Consider the following 21,728-nt stretch of genomic DNA (forward strand, 5'->3'; position numbering starts at 1 on the left):
CTCCTACAGCCATTTTCACATGAGTAGGAGTGTCAGCCCCAGCTTCTTGGCCAACTTGGAGTATTGCATTCTGCCTACCTTCCATTTCTAGTGGATATGGGACTTTTTTCGTCACTTCCTGGTCTACCCTATGGTGTAGCATTGCTGTGCTGGGTTAAATAGCTGTTATTTCACCCCAGAGCTGGCTGCATTTCATTGCTGAGTGAAGCGTCACGTGCAAAAAATAGTAATGAAAAGCGCACTGTGTAAACACAAGATGGAATTATTAGCTGCGTGTATAAAGATAACTGAACGGAGACTGATGTTCATAGCTGCCTTAATGCTTTCGCTCCAGTGTTCTTATTAGAATCTGAATACTGGGTTAAATTCTGTACTACTTTATATCCTGTACAACTCGTGGCCTGAGCAGTCTTTGCAGCTTGTACTTTTCAGTCTCTCTGTTCTCTCCGTAATCACCCCCAAGTCATTTTCTGTCAGGTTAGACAGCTTTGTATCAACGCAGATAGTGACAGTGCCCTTTATGTACTGAGGGCTTGTATATACAGGAAAGCTAGTGTGGTATAAGGTAAGGTGTGAATTTAAATCATGTAGTTATACCGGTGTGTAGAAAATCTTCTTTGGATATAAAAGTGTCTTTTTTCAATCTGGCTTAGGTTGCATGAGTAAAAGTTTAGGCTAAACCAAAAAAAGGCACTCTCATAGCAGAATAAGAGTGTCTACACTGAAGGTTATACCGGTATAGCTGTGCCATGCAGAGCCGGGCTAAGGCAGTGACTTCCAAGGCTCTGCTGGGCACTGATGCATTGCATACAGTGTGTAGAGTATGTTTTTGGGGAGGAAGAATGATCTTGTGGTTAAGGAACAGGTCTGGGTTTTGCCACATGATGGTGGGCAAATCACTTCCCTTCTCCCTGCCTCAGTTTCCCCTTCTGTAAAATGGGGATGACAGTTCCCTACAGGGACGTTGCAAGGTTTAGTTTGTTAATGTTTGTAAAGTACTATAGCGAGCCCACAGCAGGGCAGGACAGGGGACACAATCCTCTGCAGAGTAATGTCCAAAGCCTGCCTGTCTGTCTGTCTGGAGGTTTTAAAGAACTAAATCTTTCCAGGCCGCAGTCTGTTGGGTGAATAATCGCCTGCTTGTGCAGCATATTCCTCTTGAATGTGGCTATATTTCTGCCTAGTACAGAGCCAGCCCAATCTTCAGCTTCTGAACTTCCAGAGGGAAAAATCTCATTCACACCTATTTGTATTCAACTCTGAATACAAAGCGCAGCCCCAGTATAGACCCCAACAGTCCCTCCCCTCACAGGGCACATGGACATTTGAAGTGTGGCTTGGTGGAGCATATTCTACTCAGCAGACTCTGGTTACAGGTGAGTGTCTTCCCTTTCCAGCCGTACACTGAGCTGGATAAACCTGTATAGCCTACCAGTGGTCTGAGATGGTGACTTGTCTAGATCCCAGTTACGTGGAGAGGCCTGCGGCAGGTAATGCAATCTGCCATTCCAGTCTGCTTTCCACCCTGCGGGAAGCTCTCCATGGAGTTACAGCCTGTACTGTCCCACTGGCTTCCTTTGCCCATAGTTGTAAGTAAGAGTGAGCACAGATGGCCATAGTGATCGGTGGGGAGGGGGGATGAATGGAGCAATGGCATCGGCTGATCAGTGGCTTCGCTCACCTGCTCTAATACACTCTCTCCCAGTGAGTAACTGATGATCTTGGCTGGTGAAATGTGACTGATGAAGTGTTTTACTTATTATACATGATTCTGTCTGTTAGCTTTACATCTATGTAGGGTTTAGGAATCCCTCTCCTAGGAGCGTCCACATCTTGGTGGGTGCGTTGAGTGCCCTGTTAATTCTGTAATGATTGATTTGCTGTTCACTGTTTGTGAAGGATCTAAGTGGGTCAATGCAGGTAGTAACAATGACTTGTCTGGCTATTGTTTCTCAGTCGGAGGATCTTGGTGCCTGTGCCCAGTTTGAGAGCAGCAGACAGAACAGAAATATGATGCCTAGTGCCAGCTGTGTCTTCCCTACCTTCACCCTACGAAAGCCCTCCTCGGAGACGGACATTGAGAACTGGGCCTCCAAGCACTTCAACAAGCACACCCAAGGGCTCTTCCGGAGGAAGGTCTCCATTGCCAACATGCTGGCCTGGAGCAGCGAGTCCATCAAGAAGCCCATGATCATGACCACCGACCGCAACGTCAAGAAGGAAGCCTGTGAGATATTTAAACTGATTCAGATGTACATGGGGGACCGGCGGGCCAAGGCGGATCAACTCAACGTGGCTTTGGAGATCGCCACCAAAGGCTGGAGCATGCAGGGTCTGAGGGACGAGCTGTACATCCAGCTTTGCCGGCAGACCACTGAGAACTTCCGTTATGAGAGTCTGGCACGGGGCTGGGAGCTAATGGCTATTTGCCTGGCCTTCTTCCCACCCACTCCCAAATTCCATTCCTACCTAGAAGGATATATTTACCGGCACATGGATCCGGTGAATGACACCAAAGGTAAGAGAGAGACCGCTGTTGGTTGGTGTTGTCCCTAAAGAACTTGCAACCCTTTTTCCTTTTGTACTGTGCATTGTGTCCTCCCTGTGAGACGAGTGCAGCACTTGTAAATAACCAGCCAGCCAGAGGAGCTTAGTGAAAGCATCCATAGGCTTTAGCACTGGCCTTTCATCCCTGGGACACTGTGAAATCCAGCATGAAATGAGCTCAATAGCTTCAAATGACAACTAATGGTTTCACCAAGCACCAGCTGGGCTCTTTTACACATGCACACATGCCACATGCACACCCGTGTAACATACAGATCTTTGGGTCGCTATTCATCTCTGCTCAGGGCCCACACAGTCCTGTGCTGGTCCTCAGCGTGTATTTGTTCTAAGGAGAAATGTAAGTAGCCAGACCTGCATTTTGCTTCTCTCTAGTGATGAACATTTCCTAGATTGCTGCTGTGTGAGTTTTACGGCTGTACATGTCCTGTAGATTCGCTAACGCTGGCACGGCACTCTGTCAGTAGAGAGTAGCCGGGGTATCTGGATGGCCCACTTGATTATGGCAAGAAAAATGACTGTGTGAAAAAAAGGCTCCTCTGCACATTCGGAGTCAGATCTGCTGACTTCGGTAACAACATTCATTTTTTACTCCTGTTAGCCCTGCAGAGACAACCCAGCTGTGGGAAAGGGAGCTGGCTTCTCTCCTGGCTTCTGCATCATCATCAGAATGATTAACTCGGTTCCAATAGCAGAATCTTCTTCTCAGTGATGATACAGAAGCTGGAGAGCAGCACCCAGCTTGACTCAGACGTGAGGGGCAGGCTGTGGAGCGGGCAGCTGGAAACTCCAGTTTCTCATAAATTTAGTACGTTTCATCTGGAGTCCGTGAAAGATCTCACAAGGCCATTTTTAAAGGTCCCTTTTCAGAGCTGAACTGCACTTCAAAAGTGACAACTTCCTGTACTCCCCCTCTGCTGAGCAAGTTGCTAGCTAGACACGCAAGCTTCACAATGCTAATCTCACTTTGGTTAGCACAGCATTAAACCTGAATCTACATGCTGCTTGCTCAGGTTTGAAGCCATCAAAGCTATTAGGCCATTGACTTCGCTGGGAGCAGGATTCAGGCCCTAAATGAGAATGATGCAGTGGGATTGGCAGCATTTTGTTCTGGTAGCCCAGTGGGTGTGCACAAGCGTAGTCTGAGCCTGCTTTTTCGTGGGAGCAAATCCTTACAGTGCTCTTGAACTGATCAGTTTGCAGGGATGGGACAGTGTGAAGGCTTCCATGTGCTCTTCGCAGGAGCGAGGGAAAAGCTTGCACCACCCAATCTCATTTTGTGCAGTGTCTGTCATGCCAACTGTCTCCCAAAGTGCACATGCTTCGCGATGGGAAATACACCAAGCCAGCTCCTCCGGCTCCTCCTTGCTTTGCACTGCCTCTCTGCTGCGCCATTGCTGTAAACGTGCTTTAGGGAAGTCTGGGGAGGATCACCCAGGTGTAGGGGCTCCCAGCGGCTTACAGCCTCGCCGGGAAAAGGGCATGACTAGAGAAAAGAGAGCACGGTTGGGGCACATTGATCCTGGGCTGCATTTTCAGCGCCCTGTGACCCCTGTGTAAGTTAGCAGCCTGGATATTGCTCTGTCTCTCAGTGCGGGGGGGGCACAGCCATGCACAAAGCAATGCCAGGATCAGGGGAGTGCGAAGGAGAGCATTTCACACCCCACCCCCTGACCTGGAGAGCCAGATGCAGGAGGCAGAAGAGAGGGTTTCAGGTGAGGGTTGAACACAGAAAGGACAGTGATAAGATACAGGAGAAGGCTCACAGACCAGGGCTAGCCAGGGCGCTGGGAGAAATCAGAGAAATGTTGCCACTAGATGAGCTAAGACGAGGCTGACACTCATGGAAGGTTTGTAAACGTCCCTAGATAGGCAGAGGGCATTTTGTACTGGATCCGGAAGTGAGTGGGGAGCAGCAGAGGCAAAAAACTGAACTGGCTTCAAGACTGAGCTTGATAAGCTTATGGAGGGGATGGTCTGACGGGACTGCCTGCGATGGCGTGTGGCCCATCGGCAACTGCCAGGAGCAAAAATCCCCAAGGGCTGGAGCCGGGACACTAGATGGGGAGGGCTCTGAGTTACTACACAGAATTCTTTCCCAGGTGTCTGGCTGGCTGGTCTCGCCCACTTGCTCAGAGTCTAACTAATCGCCATATTTGGGGTCAGGAAGGAATTTTCCCCTGGGTCAGATTGGCAGAGACCCTGCAGGGGTTTTCACCTTCTTCTGCAGCGTGGGGCACAGGTCACTTGCAGGTTTAAACTAGTGTAAATGGTGGATTCTCTGTAACTTGAAGTCTTCAAACCACGATTTGAGGACGTCAGTAGCTCAGCTAGAGGTTAGGGGTCTATTCCAGGAGCGGGGGGAGGAGGGGGAGGGTCTGTGGCTGCAATGTGCCAGTGGTCAGAGTAGATGATCATGCTGGTCCCTTCTGACGTTAAAGCCTATGAGTCTGTGACCGGAAGGGAGATAAGAATGGGCTTCTCTTGTCTACACAGCAACTAGACATCTGCAGCCAGGCCGTGGCAGCTGACAAAAGCTTAGGCTGCAGGGCAGTTTCACTATCTGGAGCCTGGGCTCTAGGACCCAGTGGGGGGGGCGGGAGGGGTCCCAGAGCTTGGGCTCTAGCCTGAGTCCAGAAGTTTACACAGCCATGAAACAGCCCTGCCGCCTGTGCCGAATCAGCTGGCACGGGCCAGCCGTGGGTTTTTCTTTGCTGTGTAGACGTGCCCTCTGTGCCGGTGAGCTGCATTCTGCGCGGGCTGGCGTTCAGGCCATCGAGAGGGCGAGGAGGAAGTTAGACGGACCTCAGCACATCCCATCTTTCTCTCCAGGCTCTGCTGGTGAGTTGGAAAGAGAAGCAGCTGCCTCTTTAAAAGCTGCCCCTCTGCAAGTTCTATTTCAGCTCTGACCCATTAAGTGTCATTTCCCTATAAATGTCATCTGCAATATGGCAATCCCTGAATCATCTGCTTTCCACCTCCTTGCTGTCCGGCGCTGCAGTTAAAGCTGGTAATTGGTGACTCTAGACACTATTAACGTAAGGCTTTTATTTTCAATCATGAAGCAGTAAACCATATATTAACTCCTGACCGGGGCAAGCCGCAGCTAAAGCTCTCTACCTGACGACCATTCAGGAGAAAATTATTTTTTTAACGAGGTGTGAAAATGCATTAAACTGTTTCCTTTACCTTATAATAAGTCACCAGGAGTCCCTGAGCTGACAACGCTACAAAATCAGAGAGAGAACAAAGATGCCGACACCTTTCCTGGCAGGCTGGAGCTGCAGACAGTCATTAAAATAAGCCACACAGTTGGCTGTGAAGTTTCCTTTATTTCTTGACCCAAGTTTCCCCTGCTGTGTAGTCAGCAGCTTCTCAGGCGACATCCCAGCCTCAGGAGTGAAGAACGCTCTCTGTCCCTTCAGCTCCCATCCAGTACGTGCGCTGCCCCCGGGGACAAACCTTGCTCTGCTTGGCCTCTTGAACAAATGCCTTCAATCTAGTTTCATCAACAGCATAATGTGCTGTTTGGTTGATTCTCTTCATTACAGTTCTGCATTGGAGCCTACTGCCTGGTGTAACCCCTGCTGGCAATTCAAACCAAGGCTGGGGAGCACCCCTCTCTTTTCCCTGCACACTCGCACTTAGGCTCATCTTGTCAGTGGCTGCTTACGGGTTTAGTCTTGCAGAACACAGATATCAACACACCTGTATACAAGTGTGTTAATTATACATAGCCCGGTTCCTCCTCCTCCATGGCCTTCCCAAGTCACCGCTGTCCAGGCGCCTCCTTCATCTCCTGATCTGCTTCAAAATCCCCCCTCCCCCACTTTTTTAAAAAAGGCTCGATTTAGGGTAACTGCAGTAATCCACTCTGCTGGCAGCTCCCTGCTAGGACCCTGGCAGCCTCACAGACTCCCAGGCTCCTGGCATGCTGCCCCACAGGCTCCCGGGCTGGGAGCAGGGTCCAGCCGCCCAGCCTTCTTGCCCTGACTCCCAGCCAGGAGCGGGGTCCAACCGCCCAGCTCTCCAGGGAGTGGGGGGCAGCTGTCCTCTTGCTTCCCAGCTTTCTTGTCAGTTTCATGATTCCTGCCATTGCCAGGACAGCCAGCAGTCGATGTAAGGAACACAGTGCGTATAGGGACACTGCGTCACCCTAACCACACCCACACAAGCCCTACGCCTCTCATGGAGGTGGAGTTATGTCGAGGTAGTGGGACACTTACATCAGCAGGAGCAAGGCTGTAGTGACATAGATCGATGTCAGCTGCCTTATAGTGTAGATCAGGCCTCAATCCAAGCAACGTTACCATCTTAGTGTGTCTCTTCCTTCCAAATCCCGCTCCGTCCCTGCTCAAAATCTAGTCACCTATTGTGCAAGCGCCTTCTCCTGTGTGTCTCCTGCTGCCTAGAACAGCCTTTCTGTATGTCTCCATCCATTTCAAATCATAGCTGAAAACCTCTTTTGTCCTTGTCTCTCCCTCTTAGCTTCTCTCTGCCTTAAATTATGTACAGCAAGACCCCTTAAATCAAGTTGGAACATCACAACATGGGTCTTGTGTTCTCCAAAGGCTGCATATGTGAATTAAAGCTCTAGTGAATCTATCTGATCTACTGGCTTGTCTGGTCCCCATCACCATAAACAATATCTGAGCATCGCCCCCACATACTTAAAAGTAGATACAGCAATAACCATTTCTCCCTTCTCAGCCTGTGGGAGAACTAGCTGGATTAATAGTGTAGCATTTGTGGGGGAGTGTGTGTGTTGTGTATGCTGTGGGGAAACAGAACAGGGGGGTCTTCTTTCCGATAACCAAAGTTCTGGGCCTACAGGCCCCAAAACACATCCAACAGAAGACTGTCATGATGGTGACCTTTGTGCAGAATAGAGAAGGCCTGAAAGCCTGAACAGTACTGCACAATTCAATTCTCTGCCAAACCCCAGGCAAAAGTAGTAACAGAGGAGGGGAGGGGGAGAGGGAATTACAAAGTCTGTTGGAAACTAAAGAAACTGCTTTAGAAATATAATAACCGCAAGGCTTTAGAAATACAATAACCGCAAGGCTTTAGAAATATAATGTAAGTTGCTTGGTATTAAGAAATTGTTTTGCAGAGAGTTAATCATCTTGGCTGCTATAACTATTTGCAATATATTCCAATTCCAGCCATCTGCAAAAATAGCCAATCAAAGGTCCTCTTTAAGCGTCCCCTGGAAACCCCCCCTTAAACCTTTACCGAAATCCCCCGGAAAATGACATATACCAAGTCTTAAGAAATGAACCCAAGCTAGGGCCGAGCACCACCCCTGCGGAAACCACCGAACGCCCCTCTACCCAAATTAACACCCTCTTCTGGAAAAATAAAAAAAAGGGGGGGGGGGGGGGGACTGACCCCAAGGGAGGACTGACCCCAACCCCAGCTTCTTAGCTCGTGATCAGCTCGTGATCAACCCATGTGACTAACCCCAATTTCATAACTCATGACGTATTGTTTGTACCTTGCTTGTGGTTTGATGGAATAAAAGCCCGCCTGCGTGTGGGGCTCGGGGTGTTGGTCTCCGGACTACACCCCAGTGCACTGGTTTGTATGTCAATAAACTGGCCTCAGGCTTGAGTCTTTGAACTAAAATGACTGCGTGGGGGTCTTTGACCACGACAATGCGAAGAAGTTACTAAGGGAAGATGAAATCTAAGAGATGAGGTTTTTTAGATTTAGTTCTCAGTGTGATGAGGCCTGTCATCTCAGCTCATGTGGCATTGAGTTCCACAGTCTAGATCTTACTCCTGGTAAAGTTTGGTCTCATGCAATCACAATCTATAAGTGTCTACACGAGGAGAAAATTTCTGATAGTAGATGGCTCCTTAATCTTTGCATACAAAGTCACAAGATGCAATGGCTGGAAGCCAAAGCTAGACAAACTCAGGCTGGAAATAAGGCAAACATTTTGAACAGAGACAGTAATTAACCATTGAAACAATTTACCAAGGAACGTGATAGTCTCCATCACTTGTAGCCTCTAAATCAAGATTGGGTGTTTCTAAAAAACATGCTCTAGTTCAATCAGAAAATCTGGGCTTGGTGCAGGAATCCCTGGGTGAGGTTCTGAGGCCTGCGCTATGCAGGAGGTCAGATTAGGTGATCCTAGTGGTTCCTTCTGGCCTGAACATCCATGGAACTGTGAGCCTGCCCCACAGGTTGCCTGTTTCATGGTTCCAGTGGAACATAGTTCTGGCTGAGGACGGGAGGGGATCTCTCAGGTAGCTGGGGTCATTTCCACGGAGAAGTTTGAGTATCAGGACAGGGACCTTGTATTGGGCTGTATTCAGAAGGGAGCCAGTGCAGGGAGCAGAGCCCCACGGGGCTGTGTTCATGGCTCCAAGTGTTGCTCCAAGTGATGCATTTTGTACTTCGTGGAGCTTTTCCAGGGCACAGGGCTTCATTCTTACATCTTGGTTACAGTAAGCGAACCTGGCAGCCATGCATGGCCAGCTCTGAGTCTGCTACAAGCCGGCATACACTTCTGGCAAGGTGCAGATGGAAACTGGGAGTGTTTTGCTGCCATGACTCTTTGGGCACCCAGTGAAGATGCCCAAAGACCAAAAAGGCTACAGATTGATTTAATATGCAGGAAGAGGCCCTGGAGAGCGGAGAGGTTACAGGGAAGGCAAGTTCTTGAAAGTGCTTCTCTCTTCCTACCAGTATCACTTGGTCTTGCCTGGGTCCGACTGCTCTGTGCCCGCGGTGATGCTCTGAGTTGGACACACAAGCTGGGAGATGGTGCTGGCTACATTCGATGTAGGGGAGCAGCAGAGCTGGGTGTTGTCTGTGTCCTGCTGGCCCTTCAGCCCTTGTCGGCTCCCTAGAGATGCGAATAACGTGGGGGTTCTTGGATTTTGGAGGTGGAGGAGCAATTCCCCATAACAACCTCCTGGGTTTGGTTGGAGAGGAGGGGCCTGAGCCACTTTGGGGTATTTCTGGTCACCCTGGCAACCTCTCGAGGGCCGGACAGGAGTATCTGGTGATCAGTGGTATTAGGTGCAGCAGAGGGGTCCAGCAAGGTGATGTGGATGGACTTGTCCTCTCTTTGGGCACCAGGAGGCCATCCCCTAGAGCCACAAGTGCTGTCTGTACCTGTGGTGGGTTGAAAGGGACCTAGAATAATGGCAGCTACCAGATGGTGTTGGAGACTGTGGGTTTGAAGCTAGATACTGGGCAGTGGTTTGCAAGGCCTTGAAGACAAGGGTAGCTGCCACCTGCTCCACTTTTATACAGGTTAATTGTGGCCCTTGGGCCCCAGGCAAATTGCCAGAATAGGCCTCGTTTAGGCAAAGCTTGGACACCCTCTGTGTGGTCCCTGTATCTTGTGTTTGTATAGTGCGTGGTGGATTGCTTCCAGCTCTGCCTCTTTGGGCTGGCGTGCATGCAGCAGCTGGCACTTTATCATTGGGTTCATCATCAGTTCTGAAGCAGCACAGTTTAGTGCAGATGCCTGTTTTCGGTGATGCATAGGAGCCGTCCCCATGCACCTATGGCAGCTGGGAACACCATTAAAGCTCAAACAGGCTTTCAAGTGGCTGTCTTCTGCCATCTCCCCCGGTGCCTTTGCCTGTGAACTGCCAGCCTGCAAAGTGATATGATGGCAAAAAAGGCCCATGTCATTTTGTGACTATACATGCAAAGGCCTCAAGTCCTGGGGCAGGGAGGGGCTAACCCCACTGTACCTGGCTGTGGGAGCCTGAACCAGGAATGCTGGGTTTCATTCTGGGCATCTCATTGTTGGAAAGATATTGGCAAAGTGGAGGGAGTTCGGAGAAGAGCAACAAAAATGCTGCCCAGGTAGAAGGAGCTGGATTTAAAGAGCAAACAACGTGGAGCTTGGCTGAGTGGTGATGAAGGGAGGGGACCGGAATGGGCTCCAAATACTAGTGAGGCATAAGCACCAGGGAGGTGCTTGTATGTGGGGGTCAGGGATGTGGGGAGCAAAGATTAGAAGGGAGAAGTGGGGGATAATGTTTTGGGAAAACTACCTAACCATGAAACTCATTGGTTCTCGGATCATCGTCCCAAAGAAGTAAAACTAGTGTCTCAAAGCCTTGGAAAGAACAACTCTACCCTGCTTCCCAGGATGGGACCAGGTGGCACCTCCCTCCGCTTCCCTGCGCGCGGGAGTCATGTGGGGAGCAGAGAGATGCTGCAGTGATGAGGGCAGGGTAGGGACCTGATCAGAATCGAGAGACTTGCAGAAGGCCGTGCAATGGGCTGTCCTGGTAGAACGTGACCAGAGCACTGGGCACCCAGTGTGGAATAGCCGCCAGCATTACTTGTTAGTGGGGGTGCTAGTGATCGGGGTCCACGTTCAAACAGCTTGACTAGCGCTGCTAGCAGAGCCTCCTGTAGCCAGCTGCCAAACAGCCGGAGTGTGGAGCATCCAAGGACAGAGCAGCTTGCCGTGGGCAGAGACCATCACTGCGGCATTGTTCCTGCAAAGTTACAGCCTCTCTTTCTGCAGAGACAAACCCCTTCCCTTGTTTGCCGACTCCACTGCCGCCTGTTCTCCTGGAGTTCACATGTGGGTGGCAGGCAGTGGAGCGCAGGGCTGGACACAGAGGGCTTCTTGTTCTCGTTGGATTCAATTCCTTACCCAGACGAGCCCATGGAGGGTAGGGTGAGATCATGTTCTCTGGCCTTGTGGCTGCTGCTTGTTGTGGTGGCACTTTTACGGCCTGGGTTTCTGCGTGGGTGACAGCGTGTATGACAGGTGCTCTGTGCTGCCTCACCCTGGGCTCTGAGCACGGACAGGGAGAATAGCAGCCACTGTGCAAACTGCAGAATGAGAGAGTGCAGCCCCTCTCACCTCCTCCCCGAGAGCTGCAATGACGCCCACTCTTCGGGAAGTTGCAGATTTGTTACTGTACCTCTCGGATCAGTATTGTGCCCATTAAACCATCCTGCCAGCAACCTGCTGGCTTCCACTCACTGAGTCACCAGAATTCTGGGTGCGCGCGTGTGTCCTCTGGTATCCGCAGCCCTCCCAAGCTTTCCCCAGCGTGAGCCACGTGGGCATTTGCCGTGGGCCCAATGGCTGCACCAGGGCACATCACAGCCACTCTTTTCTTTAATGCAGAGCTGTGGCTTGTGGATACTAAAGGTCCCAATATCCAGTGCTCCATTTTGATCCAAGATGGATCAGTACCTGCTGGGACCTGCCATTCTGGGGGCAGTTTCAGGCGGAACTGTAGATTTGACACAGAGGCCATGCTGATGCTGTTGTCTCTTGGTTCCTCTGTCTCCCCTTGTTGTTTTAAATCCTGTTTCAAACCCTCACCTGCTGTCTCCCCTTCATGCTGCTGCTGCTGATTTGATGTCTCTCTCTTCCTTTTCCTGAGGCTCACTCTGCTGTTCTGGGTCAGGGACCCCCAATTGGTGGCTGTGTGTTGATTTTTATTGCTGTGCCCTGCTACCCCTGGACTCCCGTGCTTCATATCAAAGGCACTAGATAAATCGCAGTGTCATGCTAGAGACCGACTGTCTTGCTGCTGATGTGATATTCCGAACCCCTATCAGAATGACTGAAGGGAAGACAAGCGGATAAGCAATGACTTGTACATTATACTACCACCCTGTGAGGGGGCTTGTCTTCCTCCCCCTCTAACTCTAGACTTCTGTAAGGCATTTGGCTTGGTACCACACAACATTCTGATTGCAAATCTAGAATGATATCAAATGAACGTGGTGCACATTACATGGATTAAAAGCTGGCTAAACTGTTAGGTCTCAAAATGAAATTGTAAATGGGGAATCATCATCAAGCAAGTGTGTTTCTAGTGCAGTGGGTCCCTACACTGTTTACAATTTTTATCAGTGACCTGAAAGAAAACAAAATCGGATAAAGTTTGCAGATGACATAAAAATGTGGGGGAGTGGTAGCTAATGGAGAGGACAGGTCACTGTGTTAGTGATCTGGATTGCTTGGGGAGCGTTTTGCTATGGCTAAATGTAACTGTATACCTCTGGGACCAAAGAGTGGAGGCCATACTTACAGCATGGTGGACTCTGTTCTGGGAAGCAGCGACTCTGAAAAAGATTTGGGGATGATGGTGGATAATCAGCTGAACATGAACTCCCAGTGCAACATTGCAGCCAAAAGGGCTAGTGTGATCCTTGGATGCATAAACAGGGAATTTCGACTAGGAGCGGAGACGTTATTTTACCTCTGAATTTGGCACTGCTGTGACTGCTGCTGGAACCCTGTGCCCACAATCCAAGAAAGATGTTGAAAAAATTGGAGAGGGTTTAAGAGCAGAACCACGAGAATGATGAAAGGATTAGAAAACCTGCCTTACAGTGATAGACGCCAGGAGCTCAATCTATTAGTTTAACAAAAAGAAGGTTAAGGGGTGATTTGATCACAGTCTATAAGTACCTATGTGGGGAACAAATATTTGATAGTGACTTCTTCAGTTTAGCAGAGGAGGCTCTAACACATTCCAATGGCTGGAAGTTAAAGCTAGACAAATTCAGTTTAGAAAGAAGTCATAATTTTTTAACCGTGAAGGTAATTGGCCATTGGATCAATTTACCCCAAGGGTCGTGGTGGATTCTCCATCACTGGCCATTTTAAAATCCAGATGGGCTGTTTCACCAACAGCTCTGCTCTCGGAATGATTTGGGGCAGGGCTCTGGCCTGTGTTACGCAGGAGTTCAGGCTAGATAATCACAATGGTCCCTTCTGGCTTTGGAATCTCTGAGTCTACCTAAGGGACCATTTAAGGTATGGTGGCCCTTAAAGACCAATTCCCTTGGCTGTAAACAGACTGAAAATGAAGGTAGTTGTTGATAGTCATCCCGTCCCCCTGTCTCCCTTAGACACCCTATAGCCAAGCTCACGGTACATACAGAGTAATCAGAGCATGGGATTAGGAGTGAAGAGACCCATATTTTATTCCTGGCTCTGCACCTAACTTTATGTGCAAATGCAGTATAGTCCTGTCCAGTAATATATATAACAGGTGCTTCAAAAGGGCCAGTTTATCAAAGCTAAAAACAATCATGAACAAAATTGAATGGGAGATAAATAAAAACATAAAAATGTGAAGGACACTGGAGTGCTGTTTAAGAATGCTTTACTAGGCACCCCAAAACCCACAATTCTGCAATCACTTAAAGTTTCGTTAGTTAGAACCCCTCCCCCCAAACATCCTGGTTAACGGGGTCATGAAAGTCGCAAGTAAAAAAAATTTTAATAGAAAAATGGAGAAGTTGATTGCAATGAAAACAAAGTGGCATTTAGGAAATGCAGACAATTGATAAGACAAGCTAAAGGTATCAGTGAACAATCTATGGCTAACAAGGTTAAGGACAATAAGAGGGAATTCTTTAAATATATCAGGAACAAACAACTACCTTACATTAGCACAGCTCCAGTATAATGATAGTAAAATTATCAATCAAGATGCTGAAAAGGCAGAAAAATAATCAACAAATATTTCTGTATCTGAAAGGAAGCAGACTGATGTACTCATATCTTATATTGATAAGGAAATATTTTCTATTCTTTAAATAATTAGGGAAGATATGAAAGAGCAGCTATTAAACATTTTTAAATCGGCAAGACCAAGGTTATTAAAAGAGTTGGCTGAGGAGCTCTCTGAACCATTAACGTTAATTTTTAACACATTTTGGAACACTGGAGAGGTTCGAGAGGACTGGAAAAGCTAATACTGATCCCTGGCAAAATCTTGAAAAGGCTGACACGAGGCACAGTCAGTAAGGAATTAAGGAATGGTAGCATAATTAATGCCAAACAATATGGTTTTACAGAAAACAGATCATGTCAAACAAACTTGACACTTTTGATGCGAGTACCAGTCTGATTAATAAAGGTAGCTGTGTTGATGTTAGCCTTCTGTAAGGCATTCGACTTAGTCCCATGTGACATTCCGATTTTATAAAAAGTAGCATTATATAAAATCAGTGTCGCCCATATTAAATGGATTGGGAACTGGCTAACAGAGATCTCCACAAGTGATTGTAATGAGAAATCATCATCCTATGGGGATGATCTGTTCTCGGCCCACTACTGTGCAATATCTTCATCAATGACCTGAAAGAGAGTATAAAATCTTTGCTGATAAAGCTTGCAGGTGACACACAAATGTGTCAAGTGGAAAATAATGATGGGGACAGGTCAGTTATACAGAGCGAGCTGGATCATTTGGCAAAGTGAGCTCATTTGAACATGAGTTTTATCACAACCAAATGCAAAGACGTGTAGGAAAAAAGGTTAGGTCATACTTATAAGAGGGTTTTGCAGAATTTTGTTTTTATTTATCATTTCAGCGGATAATATCGATGTTTATTTTTATGCATTTTCCCCATTTTTAATCTATTTAAATTTTCACAGTTGTGGGGAATTATGTGGAGAGTCAGACAATAATTATTTAATGACAGTAGATTTTGAGATTCGCTTTATTACCATTAAAACATTAATTGTCAAAATCACATTAAAATATACAAAGTAAATATAGTTAAATAAAACTCTACGTTCTTAAGCAGTATTTTTCTCATGTTGCCTATCTGTAAATTTCAATTATCATCAATGGAAATATTTTTGTGTGTGTCTGTATGGTGAAATTGATGTTTAGTGATATTTACCCATAAAAATCGAATCCTCCTAAGTTTACTTATAGGAGGGGAGACAGTATCCTGGAGTGATGTGACACTGGAAAGGATTTAGGAGAAAAGGTAGATAACCAGTTGAACATGAGATCCCAGTGTGAGGCTGTGGCTAAGAGGGCAAATGTAATCCTTCGATTTAGAAGCAGGGGAATATTGAATAGGAATAGGGAGATGGTATTACCTCGATATATGGCATTAGTGAGACTATTACTGGAATAATGTGTCCAATTCTGGAGTCCACACTACAAGAAAGATTTGAGATCTGGAAAATCTGCCTTATAGTGAGAGACGAAAGAAGCTCAGTCTATTTAGTCAGTTTTTCCAAGAGAAAAGAGTAAGAGATGACTTGATCATGGTCTAAAAATACCTACACGGAGAAGAGATTTCTGATAGTAGATGTCTCTTTAATCTAGCAGAAAAAGCTTAATGAGATCCAATGGTTGGGCGCTGAAGCTAGACAGATGTAGGCTAGAAATAAAGCACAAATTTTGAACAGTGAAGGTGATTAACCATTGGAACAACTTACTTGGGGGCGAGGTGGATTCTCCGTCACTTGAAGTCTTTAAATCGAGACCAGTTGTCTTTCTAAAAGTTGGGCTATCACTCAGAGTTACGGGCTTGAGGCAGACATTACTGGGTGAGGTGTTATGCAGGAGGTCAGACTAGATAGATGATCTTAATACGGTCCCTTCTGGCCTTAAAATCTTTGTGTTTTCTCACCTATAAAATGGGGGTAACGATATGGAGCTAGGTCACCGGGGAGCCAAGAGATGAAGAGTTTGCAGAGCATTTTAGACCCTTTGCGAGAAGGTGCTATAGATACACCAAGGGGGGAGGGATAGGTCAGTGGTTTGAGCATTGGCCTGCTAAACCCAGGGTTGTGAGTTCAATCCTTGAGGGGGCCACTTAAGGATCTGGGGCAAAATCAGTACTTGGCCCTGCTAGTGAAGGCAGGGGCTGGACTCGATGACCTTTCAAGGTCCCTTCCAGTTCTAGGAGGTAATTTATTTACTGTACTGTGAATAGCGCATTCTCATAAAGCAGTCCCTTGGGCCGGTTGTTCGTTCTAGTTTCTCTTTCCTGACCTCCCTCCAATTTACAGGCACCTCTTTGGCACTGAGATGCTATTCTGGTGCTAAACATAGGATTCTGGGTGCTGAATCACTAGTGCCTACAGATAAGGACTCTCCTCTCCCTTGCTTCCTGTCCTGACGCCTCTGCGCAGTACAAGAGAGACTGGCTTGGACCAGAAGGGGCAATATGTGATGTCTGTAACTATCCCCAAATTATTGCTTCTAAGCCTAGGGAGCATTTAATTGCTCTTTCCCTAGAAATGTTCCTTGCCATCATTATTGCAGACATTAATTGAACAAGAAGAACATTCCTGGAGTTAGAAAGCAGTAAATGGCTTTTGAAACTGATGAAACCCTGAGCACAGCTGATAAATCTGAGACCCGGTTTGCAAGCATCCTCTGACTCACTGTGATTGTTACTGGAGTTTGAGCAAAGAGGCCTGGGCAGTTTTAACCTTCGCCATTGCCTCATTAAGCCATTAGTTATGGTGTCAGACACAGACATCCAGCGGGGTTGGGAGATGATCAGAGGGGGAAAATGGGGTGATCCTCATGGCTCCAAACTTCCTCCCAGGGAGCAGAGCTACGGTAGTTCTGCGCTTCGTAATACACGGAGCTGCAGTTCATCCTGCTCCGAGGGAAGAGGATTCAGAGGCCGTTCAGTGATTTGTAAAGTGAAGTTATTGCAACTTGAGGTGGATCAGCGTTTTGACACCGTCTGCCACTGGGATTGAGGAGATCTGATTGCTCTCTATAAATATATCAGAGGGATAAATACCAGGGAGGGAGAGGAATTATTTAAGTTCAGTACCAATGTGGACACAAGAACAAATGGATATAAACTGACCATCAGGAAGTTTAGACTTGAAATTAGACGAAGGTTTGTAACCATCAGAGGAGTGAAGTTCTGGAACAGCCTTCCAAGGGGAGCAGTGGGGGCAAAAGACATATATGGCTTCAAGACTAAGCTTGATAAGTTTATGGAGGGGATGGTATGATGGGATAGCCTCATTTTGGCAATTAATTGATCTTTGACTATTATCGGTAAATATGCCGAATGGCCTGTGATGGGATGTTAGATGGGGTGGGATCTGAGTTACTACAGAGAATTCTTTCCTGGGTGTCTGGTTGGTGAGTCTTGCCCACATGCTCAGGGTTTAATTGATCACCATATTTGGGGTCGGGAAGGAATTTTCCTCCAGGGCAGATTGGCAGAGGCCCTGGGGGGGTTTCGCCTCCCTCTGCAGCGTGGGGCATGGGTCACTTGCTGGAAGATTCTCTGCACCTTGAAGTCTTTAAACCATGATTTGAGGACTTCAGTAACTCAGACATAGGTTAGGGGATTGTTACAGGAGTGGGTGGGTGAGATTCTGTGGCCTGCGTTGTGCAGGAGGTCGGACTAGAGTCGACGATCATAATGGTCTCTTCTGACCTTAGTCTGTGAGTCTATGAAAAGAGGCAGAGGCAAAAGAGGAGCCGGCGAAAGTTCAGGCGCGCACACAGCCGTTGTCAGGTTGGGTGAGTCCATCTAGGCAGGTATCCCGTCTGCTGCAGGGAGCAGTACTCAGTGCCGTACACTGGGGGGTGGGAAGGGTCCTCACCCCCGAGCATGCGATTTGATTACCATTATCTTCGACGTAGGTACACTTGGACGCCTTCGAAATACAGCCCCATGCTACCTGAGTACAGTTTGCAACATTTCATTAAGAGAAAATGCTTCCCAAGCTGGGCCCCTGCCTTGTTGGAGGAGATTGTATGTGAGCTAGAGATTATTTTATAGGATGCATCTACATAGCAGCTGGGAAGCTGTCATTCCCAGCCCGGGGAGACACTAACACCCTAAAAATAGCAGTGTGGCTGTGGCTGCGTTGTCAACGCCTCAGGCTGGCCACCCTAGGATCTCTGATGGGGCTGTGCTCGTGTGGCTAGACCTAGCCACCGTGGCCACACTGGTATTTTTAGCACACTAGGCTGAGCAGCGCTAGTGTGTGTACGTCTACCGGAGCTGGGAATTACGTCTCCGGCTGCAGTACAGACATCACCTTAGAGGGCTCTGTATTAATAAGAACTGCAGCTGCAATTACAAATGTGAGAATAAAATATCACAAGTTCCATCAAATCTCATGGCTTCAGGGCATGAGCTTATGGCCAGCTGGGGACAGGAAGAAATACCTCCACCACGGGACTGTATTGTACAGTTGGCCAGGTGCCCTAGGGGGGAGGGAGGAGGAAACTCACCCTGTTTTGAAGAACTTGGTATAAGCCATTGCTCTGAAGGCAGCACACTGAACTAGACGCCCTGATCCGATCCAGCTGCTGCTTATTTAATAATGTGATCAGGGCCGGATTTAGGGGCAGACAACCCAGGCAGCCTCCTGGCTGCTGGGCTTGGGGAGCGCTGGGCTCGGGGAGCTGTTTTTGTTGTTAGTGACAAAAGGGAAAATAGAACGTTTGAAGTAAAATGTTCCAGGTATTCTGAATGTGGCTTCATTTTTCACTAGCCTCCTCGAGTGTTCTGGACCTTTCTAGAATCTTGTGGAACCTTCCAGATTTTCTGAGAACTACATTTAACTTGAACCTCCTAGAATGTTGACAGCCAGGCCCTCTTGGGTATATAAGGAGTAGGACGTTACCTGTCAGTCAGTGAGATATAAGAACAAAGTGAAGCGAGCGCCCAGCTCTAATATTGTGAATCTTGTTTTATTGATAATACATTTCAGTTATTCTTAAAATTTAAAAGTTTCTATAAGCTTAGAGGGGGAAAAAATTATTTGCTTATATATGGCATGAATAAATAAAGATTTACAGATCTTAGCATGCAAAGTATTGTCTTATATGACAGGGATAAGTTATGCATGCAAATTGCACATCAAAGTTGCAAAATGGGCTACAAATGCAATAAAAAATAAGGCATTCAAAAGCTTAGCAAATGGAGAGGGGGGCGGCATTTGGTGTAGGGCTGGCCCTGAATGTAGCTGATATTAATAGGAGACACATGACTAACTGGCTTCTTCATACTTCTAAGCTGCAGGGTGTTCCCCAGAAACTGGCTCCCCCACAGCTAAAAACTGCAGACTGAAATGCATGCTGTGAGGAGCAGAACATGGCAAACACCAGGGAATTTAATAGGCAGTGCTCATGTTTGAACTGAAGGGGTTTGCTTAAATAGGAGGAATCAAAATTTCATGGTAGAGGCCAGATCGGAATGTTAGCCAGGAGCCCAGGGACCATACCTATGTGATTGACATCACATGGCTCTTTGAAACAGAGCTGGGGCCTGTGGAGACACAGCCCTTGGCTGCAGACAAACGAGAGTAGAACCTCAAAGATACGAACACCAGAGTTACGGACTGACCGGTCAACTGGACACCAAATGAAACCGGAAGTAACAATCAGGCAGCAGCAGAGACCAAAAAAAAAAAAAAAAAGTGCAAATACTGTACTGCGCTTGTATTGCATCTTAAAGGTAGGCACATCTGGGCTATCTGTCCCCACCCACACGCACGGGGCAGCCACTCACAGCAAGATACTGGGGCTGCCAGCCCACGGCAGCCGGAGCCAGCCAGCAGAGCAGGAGCACTGCTTTCACCCCTTCCCCTCCACCCCACCAGGAGGGGGATGTGCTGTTTTTACCTCCCCCTTCTCCGGGAGGGGGACACGCTGTTTTCACACACACACCCCTACCAGGAGGGGGACAAGCTTGCAAACTCATGCCGGGGCAGAGTCGGGAGCTCAGCTGCTGCTGAAGCCTGGCCTAGAGTCTCAGCTGCTGGATCTGGAGCCCGAACTGCACTTCGTTCAGCGTTATGGACAACTTCCATTCCCGAGGTGTCCGTAACTCTGAGGTTCTGCTGTATACTGCTAGTTTAGTGCATGTGATCCTGTCTCCCTCTAGTGGCTGTCTCCAGAGACTGTGACAGCCTGCGGCTTACTGCCCACTGGGGGAGTTGCTCCTTCAGTTCAAGCGGGTAGGATATTGTGCTTTGGTGTTGAAAGTCCCAGGTTCAGTCTCCACTGACGATCCCGTTGTCTACATGTATGAGGCCTCAGTTCACTACCCAAAGCTCAGTCACACACGCCGCTTGGATCATGATGGAGCATTGCGTGTCAGTGCAGGCTGCAGTCCCTCATGAACCATGACTCGGCCAGGGGCTGCATTGTGGCACTCGGCTGCATTCGACCTCTACGTGCACTGCCCACTGGCCTTCCCTGGCTGAAACTGCAATAGTGTGTGGCAGGTTCTTCCCCAGTGCTCCATGCATCGTGGACCCCTCCCCTCCTCTGCAGGGCTGTGCCGAGCAAGTGCCTTTGAAGAGGCCACTAGTTTGTGGTCTCAGGGCAGGCTCTAGATGAGACATGCTCCAGCATGAACGTTTGTGTACCCCCTAGTGTCTGCTCCTCCTCCAGGGAGTGCACTGGCCCACGCTTCCCTGGCCCGGGGCCTGTGACGGATGGAGAGCAACGTACCCCTGTCATGTCGTACTTTGCAGACAGGGAAGCTGAGGCAAAGAAGCAAAGTCAGTTGCCTGAGCCCATGCAGTGAGTTAGTGGCAGAACCAGGCCTGAGCTCAGGAGTTGCTGGCGGCTCCCGGTCCTGGGCAGAGACCATTAGACCCGGCTGCCTCTGTCACCAGCTTCAGCAACAGCCCATGGCCTGCTGTGTAAATGCCAGGCCATTGCCCCTGAAGCCTGGTTTCCAGCACATGTCATTGGGCTAGTCCAGGTGCTGCTCTCCCAGTGAGCCTGGCGTCCGTGGGCCTGGTTATCATTAGGGCATCTGATAACTGGCTTTAACTGATAAACACCAATAAAACACCCTGATACCAAAAGGGGGGGGGAATAAAGGGGTATTTATCCAGTAAACGGTGGAAAAACACCGGAAATGGTTATTTGTATCTACAGGCTTGTCTATACCGAGCAGTAAGACTATGGGGGTGTGATTTCTAAAGCGCACGAATGTGTTGCATATTAGTTGGTCCCCGTAGACACTGTTGGTGAACACAAAAGGTTCCCGAGTGCGCTTGGATGCAGTGCTGTGTGAAACAGAGCTACGTTAAAGTGCACTAGGGAACGTTACAAAGAGATTACGGTATGTACAAAGGGAGAGCCCCCCCCAAACCCCTGATCTTTGGACATCTGCGCAAAACTCAAAATCTGCTAAAAATAAACCTGAAAAAATGAAATGAATCAACTCCGGAAAACAGCAGCCCTAGTAATAAGGGTGCACTGTCAGTGACTCTCAGGCGAAGGCATACGTATGGCCCTGTTGCTAATCCCATGATACCTTCATGGGAGCAGAGCCTGTCCATTAGGCTAAGGCTGCGATGGAGGCAGTGACTGGGATGGTGGGGGACAGAAATGCCGGCTCCTGAGAGCCAAAGTACAGTTCTTTATCAGCCTAGATCTGCCACC

General features: G+C 48.1%; 1 protein-coding gene across 1 annotated transcript in view; it reads left to right on the forward strand.

Annotated features, from left to right (window-relative positions):
• Positions 1 to 1,929: 1,929 nt before the first annotated feature.
• Positions 1,930 to 21,728, forward strand: part of LOC112119635 (rho GTPase-activating protein 39) — a 127,388-nt gene continuing 107,589 nt past the window's right edge. Inside the window, exon 1 of the mRNA XM_029913406.1 lies at positions 1,930 to 2,518. Coding sequence (XP_029769266.1) covers positions 1,930 to 2,518 — 589 coding nt within the window. The remainder of the gene's footprint in view (positions 2,519 to 21,728) is intronic.

This window comes from Terrapene carolina, unplaced genomic scaffold (genome assembly GCF_002925995.2).
Source record: "Terrapene carolina triunguis isolate 2854851 unplaced genomic scaffold, T_m_triunguis-2.0 Scaffold58, whole genome shotgun sequence".
Lineage (NCBI taxonomy): Eukaryota > Metazoa > Chordata > Testudines > Emydidae > Terrapene > Terrapene triunguis.